Source organism: Rhagoletis zephyria, unplaced genomic scaffold, assembly GCF_001687245.7.
Source record: "Rhagoletis zephyria isolate East Lansing unplaced genomic scaffold, Rhagoletis_zephyria_1.1 Rzeph_scaffold_02679, whole genome shotgun sequence".
Lineage (NCBI taxonomy): Eukaryota > Metazoa > Arthropoda > Insecta > Diptera > Tephritidae > Rhagoletis > Rhagoletis zephyria.
The window spans coordinates 47,087-59,462 of NW_016159763.1; the positions used below are offsets into that span (position 1 = coordinate 47,087).

General features: G+C 33.8%; 1 protein-coding gene across 1 annotated transcript in view; it reads left to right on the forward strand.

The window, feature by feature from the left end:
* Positions 1–12,376, forward strand: part of LOC108367424 (sterile alpha and TIR motif-containing protein 1-like) — a gene marked incomplete at its 3' end in the record, with an annotated part of 64,735 nt that overhangs the window by 40,922 nt on the left and 11,437 nt on the right. Inside the window, exon 3 of the mRNA XM_017622030.1 lies at positions 5,804–6,100. Within this exon, the coding sequence (XP_017477519.1) occupies positions 5,804–6,100 (297 nt within the window). The remainder of the gene's footprint in view (positions 1–5,803; positions 6,101–12,376) is intronic.

Below are 12,376 nucleotides of genomic sequence, written 5' to 3' on the forward strand. Positions count from 1 at the left end.
TCAAAGCATACTGAGCATCTTTCTCTTTGACACCATGTCTGAAATCCCACGTGATCTGTCAAATACTAATGCATGAAAATCCTAACCTCAAAAAAATCACCCGTTATGTATATAAATATCTATCTACGGCTACGTTTATGCTAAGCGGCTTTCGAGTTTACGCATAAATTACTGTCACTGCGATGATAATTTGTGCCTTTTATCCAAAATATTTCGCAAGTTTTGCTGTACGAGTATCTAAACATAATGAAGTCATTAACGATTTTTTTAATTATCTATGTATGTATGTGCATTTGTCATCTACAATTTTATGATTTATGATTTTGCGTTCCACTTGTGGCAATTATTTGGTATGCATATTGAGTTATTCATATTTTTAAAATATGTACGGAGTATTTTTCGAATCTAACGTATGAAAATTATATAATTTCTGTTATTGTTATTATTTTTTATTTTGGTAACTTTATATCGTAGTTGCTAAGGTTGCGTGATTTATGCTCGAACTAAGACCATGAAACAACGTTTTACATTTTTGTAAGGCTAAAAAAAAGTACGTCGTATACTCGTCCCTTAGTGGAGTAACGTACTCCAACGTATAATTATTTCCATACTTGAAAATCTAAGTCACTTTAATAAACAATCTCTAACTGGTATATTAAATAGTTTTAGTAAATTGAAAAATATAACAAGATCCTATTATAAGTTCGAAATTCGAACATCTCTTTGTTCCTTGTGAAATTAAACTGTATTTTTGGGGAGAGTGCTGGCGAACGCGCGAAATCACTTAATAAAGCCGATTTATAGTTAAATATGTAGGTAGCTAAATATCTAGATTTTTTAAGCGAGATTTTTTAAGCGATTGGTTGTTTAGTTGCTTTAGCGTTGCCAATGAACGCTTAGAGCCTTATTTTCATACCATTTTCTTCTGAGGCTTTTGATGTTAGCTGTCCTTAGGAACTAAAATTGTCTTTTAAGCAGTAATTTTCTGAAAATGTATTGAGTTACCCACACCTCTCCGTCATGCTGCAGTCTATTTCTTGAATTGTAAATGTATTTCTCTTTGGATTAATTCGAGCGAACAACATCTTACAATCTCGTGACTGTTTTGGAGTTTGTTGCCGATGAGACCAGCGCGACAATGGCTTTGTATTTCGTAACAACCCAACTGATTGAAATAAATATGCTAGTAGCAATGTGTAAGAGAGATAATTTGGGTCTTGAATTTCACCAAAACTACGACACTTATTTTTAAAGTCAATAATATTACTTTAACTGGCGCCAGCTGCCAGACTCTCAGTGTGATTGCGAAGTTTCCTTTTTGCCTATGGAATATTCAATGGGTCGTTAGTTCAGAATAACGTTGAGTGAATCAGTTGTGTACGAATTAATGACTACTGTAACACCTGTCCAAGTTGCTCATTGGATGCTGCTCATTTTTCTGGCTGTATATATTTTGGCTAATACCGTGGTGGGCTGCATTTTCGTTAGGATCGGTCCACGATGGCTTACACATACAGATTTGGATTCAAATTCTGGTCCGATCGATACTGTACATTTTTTTAACAGCAGTCGCTATCGGCAAGAAATGGCAACCCTGATAATTAAACTATATATTACACCTCCTCTATAAATGTTGACGTTTCAAAACGAACTGTAATATTTTCAAATTTATGACATACAGCTATGAACGGGTTTCAAATATGTACATATGTGTGTTGATTATATTTTTAATTACTGGGTGTGCAAGTTGTCTTATTACACAGCTAATTGCTACCGGGTTTCAAGCGTTGAAGACATTTTATTAAGCCATACTGCAATATAGTGAGATATTAAGAAACTTGTCTTGCACCATGAATGCTCAATGATCAATCAAGTTAAAATTGGTGATTTCGTAATAAATTGCAGTTGCAACTGTGCTGTGGGGAAAGATTTGGTTGGACGGTAATAGCAGCTAATTTGCATGTAGAGTTATTGATGGAGTTGCAAGTATGTATTAAACTATAGCAAAAGAATTCATCGGCATCAAATCGCTCAAATACATATTTTACTATTTAGAGCTAAGAGATATGGATTGATATCACTATGATAGGTTTTCTTAGCTGGGCTTAGCTAGCGGGCATACTAAGTTTAATGGCAATGTATGCATTTGAAATTAGTTTCTGCATTTGAAATTAGTTTCTCAGCGATTTATGATTTATTTTACATATTCTTTCTTGCCGTGAAGACGCTATGGCCATGATGGAAATGTCCGAAAAAGTACTTACTGCCGCCACATGTGGCTGCTGCCTATATTTGGCGTTTAATGAACATTGGCTTAGCACTTCAATATTTCGTGAACATAAAAAAAAATAAATATTTTTTATAGATTTCTTGTTCTTGGTAGTACATACTTGCACATAACGAAATGAGTGTGTGAAATATATTTTAGATTTGTAAATAGAAGAACAAAACAGAGGCAAAGATAAAAACAAACACATGCGACTATAAGTTCATACATAAATAAGTTCCTATCGAAATACCCAAATAGCAATTTAAAGAGCGTATTATAGCTTTCAGGAAGCGCTTTTTCGATAAGACATTTTCTTTAGAAGTTATGTTAGAAGATCTTCGAACAATGAATACACATCGCGCCTCAAAATATTAAAACGGAAGCGTACTAGAAAGCCTTACTACTGATTATTTTTAAGAATAGATTGCGTTTACATTAGGGTGACCCAAAAAGTAGATAAAATCCGAAAAAATGTATCCCTGTTTTTTTTATTTGAAATCAAAAAATTTTAGAGGTCGCTCAAAGAAAGCAAAAAAAATCATAGAAATATATAGTAGAACTCTGGAAAACCAACATTTTTCAATGAAAAAACTCTGTTTCTCTTCCGGAGACTCCCAAAAATAATACCCAATTATTTCTTTAACAAATTTTTAATAACAAATATTTTTTATAGGTCCGCAAAAACCCAAAGAATTGCTATGGGGAGACCCATAAAAAATTGTTTGTATTATAAAATTGTAAAATAAACACATGGGTATTATTATTGGTAGTCTCTTGAGGAGAAACAGAGAGCAGTCTATACCAGTTCGACGAAAAAATTTTTGTTTTTCATATAAAATGCATGAAAAACTTTGAGCGACCTCTGAATAAATAATAAATTTTGATTTCGAAATAAAAAAGAGGTTTATATTTTTTCGATATAGACAACTTCTAGGGGGTAAGAGCATTAAAATTCGGACTTTACTTCTTTCACAAGCATTTTTAGACCACCTTAGTGCACAATGTACTTTGCTTTATTATTACTATTTTGCTATACATGTCGATATGTACGCTTATATATATGCAAACATATTCATACCTACTCTACTGCGTGGGTATTTAAAATTTTTTTTGTATGCTAACAATTGCCGCAGCGACCGGCTTTGCGCGATATCAGCAATTCAAGAACTCTTTAGCGTGGGTGGCGCGTTTGCAAATCTAAACCAGTTCTTCATATTTCACAATTCGATGAAAACCACAAAGAAATGGGTTCGTGCTTTGCTTCAGTTTTTTTTTAAATAAGTGTGAGAATATGTAACAAATTTATATTAAGTCAAGCCGGTTCCAGTTCTTATTCAGAATTGAAGCTTTTGGAGTTGTTTAGTTGCGTAAAGACACTTTCATCTCGTTGCTCTGATATAGTTTCAGCAGCACCTGGCTTGGATAAATTTCATAAATCTAAATTTTAAAATTGTCATAGTTTATGGGATCCCTCATAGGAAGAAATACTCTTGTTGACCAGATACTTTTTGAAGTGATATTTCTTTAGCTGGGGCGGTGAACTAACAAACGGTGACATTCGCCGTGCAACGGCAGGCATTCACTTTTATTTTCTCTATTTACGCCTTCAGTAATACTATTTAGAGTGAATTATTGAAATATGCTTGGCAACGGTTTGAGGTTAAGTCTTTGATTAAGGCAAAAACAGGGGTAAAAAAAAGAAAAAGCCACAGCCAAAGGCGAAAGCAAAAGCGAAGACGGATACGAAAACAAAAACAAAAACGAATACGAAGACACATACGCATATGAAGACGTAAGTTGGAACAAAGAACACGAATGCGATACGAATACTAATACGAATACGAGTACCAATACGACATTAATAACAAAGCTGAAGAAGACGACAAATAGGATGATGTCGAATACGAAGATAAATACGGCATCAAAAACGAAGATGAAAATGATGACGAAAATGAAGACCAAAACGAAGACGAAGAAGAACACGAATTCAAAGACAAAGACAAACTGGAATACGAATACGAATACGAAGTCGCATGCGACATGGAATACGAATACGACGTTAAAAACGAAGGTGAATACGAAGACGAATACTTACACAGTCGAATACAAAGTTGAATACGAATACGAATGCGAAGACGAATACTAATACAAAGACTTAAGCTAGTATTAAGATTAATACAAATTTCTACACTATCAAAGGAACTAAAAATGAATCGAAGGAAGTTTTGCTTCTGTAGTGTGGCCCAGACACACTGCTATTTTGTTTAACTTTTTTTTTTAAGTAGAGCTGCGCTGCCGAAAATTTTCTTTTGGCGAGTTCCTTCGGGAAACATTAAGAGAGTTCGTAGCGGATCTTACAAAGGCAAGTGCGTAACCATTCTGATTACAGTAATACCTAGTTTATTGGCAGTCGCTTAAAGGACTTCCCGGTTTATTTTAACCAATTTTCTCGGTCGAAATACGAACTTTCGAAGGAAGTTCAATCGTTTTCATGAATAATTTAGACAAAAATCTTTGCAATTTCTTATACCCAATTAAATACGTGGAAGACACTTTGCTAGAGCTACAATTTCATTTCCGGCCCAATTTTTTTTTAATTCTTTCTTAGGGTCGTTTTCTCATCTCTCTTTATCTGCCCTTTAAGCATAAATTGTGTTGCAAAAAAAATTATTTAAGGGCAGAAAATTTTAATACCTACTTGAGTAAACGGCACTAAGTTTTCTAATTTCTGAATTTAATCAATCTGTGAAGTGTTATGAATCAAATGTTTTATAATGCCTTCCTAAGTCAGCTTATATATATACATATATATTTTTTTTTTTTAGTTTCACTATGCATCTGTAACTGAACTTTAACACTCTCTAAGATTAAATGCACCGCCGCAAATACATTTATTCTACACATATATATATATATATATATATATATATATATATATATATATATATATAATTCTCAGCTATCAAAATGATTAAAACTTGCACTTTGCAGCAACTTATCAGACCATCAAATCTAGGATTGTGCTACTTTTATTCAGATTGTTTTTCTAAAGCCACAACTTTGTACTAGACGACAGCATGTCTAGCGAATATACATATTTAAGCACATATATCATTATCAATAGCGAAAAGCAAAAAAAAAAAAATAATATATTTTGAAAGCAAATCACCTTTGGCTGCGGTCAGAAAGTTCCCCTTCAAAACGAGAGCGAATTTTTGTATTTTAGTAGAAGTTTTTAACTTACACAACATTCAAATAAATAAAATAAAATGCATTTATTTTGTTGGAGTACCAATTACTTTGCAATCTGTTTTAATTAAAATTTAATTAAATTTTTTTTTTTAATTTAAATTGGCAGGATATTAAAATTGTTCGGCGCATTTCTCTCAAAAATGCGCATAAAATTTTTTATTGACTTCGCACGCATTAAAAACTGTTAGGCGAATTATTAGAATTTTTAATGCGTAATAATTTGTTTTTTATTGATAAACCAGCTTTTTCACAAATATTTTATATGCTTTCTTTCCTTTTCAGATGTCTGATTTTTCGGATAGTTCACATAGTGGCGTTGCCAGTCCAGCAGCGTCGTTAATTGAAAATTTCCACAAGAAGAATAGCGGCAATACACCAACAACAAGTGGCGGCGTCGGCACCGGTACAGTGACCACAGTCTCAACGCCCGCCATTAATGGCCTCACAGCGGTTAGCTGCAATGGTGGCGGCGCTAATAATGGTTTAAGCAATGCAACAACAACGACTGTGGGGCGACACATAAATACAAGTTCCAGTTCTAGTAGTAGCGTTAAGGAAACATCATCCACATCACAACAGGTGAGAGAGCAGAGCAGCGGGTGAAGAGAGAATTTACTTAGTTATAAAATAAGATAATGCTTGAACGAGCGTTTATTTGCACACACACACACGCACACACACACACACACATTCTACATGCAAAAACAGAATTAGCGCATACGGTTTTTGGTAATGCCTAAAAGTATGCTAAATTTCATAATATAATTGTGTATATGTGTGAGTGCAAGTGTAGCAAAATGGACGCAGGGGAAAGCAAAGAGAAAGTGAGCCGAAAACGGGGTGTACAAGAATGATGAATGAATTATATTTGCTTATATATAGATACCTACATACATACCTGCCAACAGACATATGTATGTACATTTCTTATGTGTCTGTATGCATATGTATAGTATGTACATATATTTATGCTTTTTCGCTTTTTTCTGGATTATTTTTCTTTTCTTTAATTTCCATTATTTTTCAATGAAAATGTGTGTAGTTCATTCTCTAACAAACACCATGTAAACCCAAGTTTCAAACTTTGCAGAAAATTAAAAAAAAAAATCATCAAAATTTCAAGCTTATGTAACCCATACAATTTTGGTAGAACAAAGTGTAAATCGGAAGTATCTACAGATTATCGTTGATTTTGACAAGTTTTTTACTGACGCTCTTCAGCAATTTTTTCCATATAACGCATGCTGAGTTTTTATATAAAAAAATGCGGAAGAGCGTCAGTTAAAAAATTATCAAAAATCCACTTTAATTTGTAGCTATTTAAACTAGCATTTTTTTATATGTATGTACTAAAATTTAATGGGCAACAAAACTGCGTAGCCAAAAAAGTACAAATTCTAAGAAAAAATTCAAATTTTGATGAAAGTTTGAAGATTGTTTTTTTTTTCTATAAAGTTTGAAATTTGCTTTGTATGGTTTTGTTAAAGAATTAATTGAAAATAATAAAAAGTAAATAAAAGGAAAAAACACAGAAAAAAGCGAAAAATTAGTGTCTCTATTCAAAGAAAAAAAGAGTTCTATTGGTAGCCCTTATTTCGGACCTATTGAAGCGATTGTATTTTGTATTGAATCATCAGACCTTCAAGGCCTTCTGATTCAAGTTCCTTCAGCAGGGAAAAATTCACATGAAATAATAATGATTAAATAAACTTTGACTTTGTATCAGATCTGCGCTGAAACGTCTACTTTATTTGACTTCCGTTGCCTTGAAAACATACCTTATTGTTTGCTTTCGTACGGCAGGGCTATTGAATGATCTTTTAGTACAGCTTTCCAAGATCTTATGGAAAAAGCTCTTCCTGAAAGTGTTTATTCATAAGCGCTCTGCATTTTTCCGTCTGGGTTTCATTGACGCCCAGTATGTATGTATATGTAGAACCATACCAATCAAATTCAGAGCGAGTTGCGCCAATGTGCCATAATTTTTGCCTCTTCACCACCTTGACAATCATAATCATCGACTCCAAACAAGAAATACCGAAAGCCGAAACCAATTCGAAACAAGTAAAAAAAAATTTACCAACATCATCATTAATTAGTTAATAATTGCAAAGAAATTATTACAACTAAGCGGCAATCAACGGTACCTTATCAAAATTACGAATTCTCGCTCCATTCCTCTAACGGTATATAGACATTCTAGGTGCTTTTTCAACAGAAAAAAAGCTCTACAGTTAAAGCGCAGCGAGATAAATCAACAAATAATTAGCGGCTGTCAGAGTATTTCAAGTGCCGCGTCTGAAAGATAATTTCTTATATTTTTTTTTTGCCTACATAGATATCTATGAAATTTTTTTATAACATTCTAAAACGTTAACAGTGGCAATCTCGTTGGCAGTTGATGGTATAATGGTTATTTTTAAATGCTTACGAGACCACCTATTTGAAATATCACAACTAAATATTCAAGTTGTCCTCATTTAGTAGAAAAGGTATTTAATCGGAGGCAAAGTTAGCTTATCAGCTGATCAGAGCCACTGGTTGCTTGTTTATTCGACGATTATGTTGATTGTGCTTACGCTGGTATATAATAGAAAAGAGGTTGAGTTATTTTACTATAGGTGCATATGTATGTATTTGTTTATGTAGGTATGTAGAAGAATAAATATGAAAACGAATAATTTGATTACCACCAAATAAATACTTTCAAGGTCAAAGCGGGTGAACGACTCTCTAAGAATGTAATTGGTTTCTTGATAGAAAAAAGGTACTTTCAAAATGGCAACTGATGGACTTTGGCCTGCAGTATGTAAGTTGGTTGCTCTGTGTGCCTTCTTCGACATTCGGTTTACTCCGAAGAAATGTAATACCAAGGTGGGTATGATAAAAGGCTGAATTGGAACTACTTAGGAAAAACTCTTATTAAAGCCATACATACAAGCCCATTGTTAATTGAAAATAGGGTTTGTGGTCAATGTGACCAGAATGGATATATCGCATGATCGCCCATCTAATTTGTTCATATGCCTTCGTAGTTTGTTAGCCAAAAACATTAGGGTATGTATGGAAAAAAAAACCGGTATAGAAAGATGCAGGCTTTTTTACTCTATACTGAACTACATTTGTTTTTGCAAGAAATTCTTGAGCGGGAAGTCTAGCGTATTGACGCCCCCTGATTGCGATCACAGATGTGTATGTTCATTAGTACACAGACGGATCAAGCAATGAATCGTAAGCTGACAATATATTATGGCTTCATAGTTATGGAATTCAATATTGTCATATATGTAAAATAACATTTAGGTTGCAGTGTTCCTTGCTTTTCTACACCAAAAAAATCTTAAACCGCATTTATGTTAGTAACCACAAAGTCGTAATGCAATATCTAAATATTCATATATTTTTGCATATACTTATTACTCTGTTAAATATTTCATAATTCCCACCCGATCGTTCTGCGCTAAATAAAAATACACGTATGTCCGTATGATAATCAGCGGCTTGCGATTTGTTGGCGCCGCTTTTGGCAAAACTTTTACGCCATTTACGCCATTCACCATTGGTTGCCATTTATTGCACTGTCAGAACTCATTAATTTGTTTGACTTTCCCAGCGCACCCCAACTGATTCGAGCACAGCATGGCGTATGCGCAATGTACTCGGCGATCCGTAATGCTTTGTTGTAAATATGTGGTAACAGTAGCCCCAGTATCAGCAGCAAAGCAACATGATTAACCCAGAAATTAATGTAAAGTTTGAGGAAAAAGTTATAGGGAATCGCTTACACTCTTCCTTAGAAGATATATTTATATGTAGTTTTACCGGTAAGTGAATCAATGGCTTAAAGTTGATACTTTCAATTTCCGGTAAAAATAAAAAAAAAAGCAAAATTTGTAATGCGTTATGTATATCATTTCGGCTTATGGTTAGGGTTAGGTTAGCTTAGCTTAGAGCAGCTGCCACTGTGCAAAAGCACACTTAGGCTGAAAAAACCCGCTGCGTTACCCTTGGCGAACGCCATTTATATCCCTCCTTCCCTTAGAAGTTGGACTTAATTTCGAAATTTACTATGGATTATCATAAAAAAAAAAAATGCCTAAAAGCAGTTAATTGCAATATGAAATTTTATAGCAATGCATTCTAGAGCACGTTACTCATCTAGGCGTTTGCGATTACAAAGTTTTTGCTGGGATGTACTTGTACATATACATATATGTATATGCATGTATTAATATGCCAAGCATGGATCTGCAGACAATTTTCCCAGAAAATATTTACAAACAATTTCGTTTGTTTGATTAAATTTTTACGACGCCTGACTTTCTAGCCGCATTTTTATTGGCTTTGCTGTTTTGTCGGCGAAAAATGTCTTGAGGCAATGATGGCAGGTACTAATTAGATATTTAGTACTTGTTAGATGCCATCAAAGGGGAAGTACTTGGCGTATGCTGATGTTCGAAATATTTGTTTCCAATAAAATGGTGATAAATAGTTTATTTGCATAAAAAAATTAATCAGAAAAAGATATAATCGAAATAAGAAAAGTGTTAAATGTGCAAAATATCGTGGGTAATAATGCTAATATTTATTGTATTATTTAATATTTGTTTGGAGGGAGAAAGGGAATAACAGATTTTGACAAACGCTTGACGGAAATTATTTCGAGAGCATTTTTGTCAGAGGTGTGTGACGACCTCTTTTGGATGACCTCAAGGTTCGACGTCAACTCTGCTGGTATGGCCACATAGAATTCCATAAATCACTGCTTAATCATTGAAATTGATGGTTCAGACTACTCATAGCATTTATAAGCACACGAAATTCACTTCTTCTTTCTTTCCTTCTTGAAGTTTTTTATTTTCAAAAGCTAAATAACGTACCGACAGCGATGCTCCATGGTTGCAGTCTAAGAAAAGTTTGGTTCTCCGACTACAAAAACAAATTTTACTAGAGTAACTAAAAACCGGCTTAGTTTATACATTTGTAAATGGACATGTTTTTATATTTCGGATGAAAAAAAAATGTATTGCTGTATGTACAGCTTTGCCGTATAGTCAGCTTCTTTAACTGCTTTGGGGGCGAGATAAGTCTTTTTGATAAAAATAGCTCGTGCTCTAATATTTATCACCACACCTAAGTTTGTAAAGGAATTAGAAGAAAATTTAAATTACACTTTCAAATTTACTACAATAATCTAAATTACCTCTACCTTAATAAAAACTGCGTGGGTTGTGATTTATTTGCTGCAAAAAAAAAAATTACAGCAAGAAACCCACAAGTGCTAATCTACGGGCTGTCAATGATCTCCATGCAAACAAAAGAATTCATAAACTTTTACGATCGCTTATGCAAATTGAAAGCGCACACATATGCAAGCATATTTGCATATAGTTATAATTTTAGTGTATTTAGCTTGCGCGCCATTACAATTGAAAAAGCTCACAGTCTTCTAACTATCGTTTGCAAAACTTGCTAATTCGCTTGTAAAGTGTCGCATACACACCGCAAATAAATATATTCAAACTTATCTATATACTTTAGGGTGCATCACTTTTCACACAGAAAAAAAAAAATCGATATTGTTTTCCATCGGAATTATAAAATTTATTTTATTCTAAGACCTCCGCCAAAATAATTCGGAAAAATACTTATTAAGGTTTACGTAAGCTGGACCCATTTGAAAATAATTCCAAAAATAGAGTTTTTTTTTATAAATGAAAATAGTATTTAAAAATAATTTCTTCTAAAAAATCTACGCAGATAATAGAAGAGTGCAAGCTTTAAAGGGCTGCATAAAAATATTAAAAAATTATATCAACTGAATCAAAATAATAAAATTTGTGGAGGTATATTCAAAGCGGTCTAGCTTAAGTAAATATTAATATTTTTCCTAAATATTTTTTGGCGAAAGTCTTGAAATATAACAAACTTTATAAGTCCGTTGGAAACCCCGCACTTTTTTTTTTTGGTGCGTCGTCCTAATGTACGTATATAAATTTAAAAAAATATGACAACACTTCGTATATATGATTTTATACAGCTTTGTATAAGAGTACATAGCTCGGCGGGCGGGTCTGTCTGGCTAGCACAGCAGGGCGAGTTAAAAATGCGCGCATGATTCATCCGCACAGACGGACTGAAACGTACCGGCCGGTGGCAGCGGCGCGTGGACAAAGTGGGGACAGTAGCGACATTTTTGCGCAATTTAGTTGCTGTTGCTTTTTTTGTTTTTTTTTTGTGTTTTTTTCTTTTAATAATAATTAATGATTCTTCTTGCTTCTTTTTGTGTTCTCGAACACAGTTCGATTGATCCGTTTTGAGTGGGTGTTTTAGATATGCAAATTTTTGCTGGTTATATAAAAACAAATATACGTATGTATGTGTGCTACGAGAGCGATGCGCGTTTCTCTCTCTCTCTACACCGTTTTCGTTCTAAGCTTGACTCACTTAGCTTTTCATATTTGTTTTACCATTTTTGGTTCTATGTACAGTTAAGCTTGCGCTTGCCATTTTTGGTTGCTCGTGTGTATGGTTGGTTTTGTTGTTTAATCGCGTATGCCATTTGATTTTTTTTTTTTTTTTTGTTTCGTGGTTTCTTATCGGCCAGCGTGACATATGTCGTCATCTACTACTTTCCATCTGTCACACTCATCCCAGCTGCGGTTTTTCCTATTGTTTTTATATCGCGTGAATTTTTATCACACTCTCTGGATATCCTCACCTGATTCATGTGCGTGTGTGTGTGTTTATATGTAGTAAAAATTATCATCCAACGGCACTAGTCATAGCGGCGTTTTGGCTGATACGCAAAGCCGGCATTTTTTTTTTTCATAAATGCAGTAAAGCGAGTTTTCG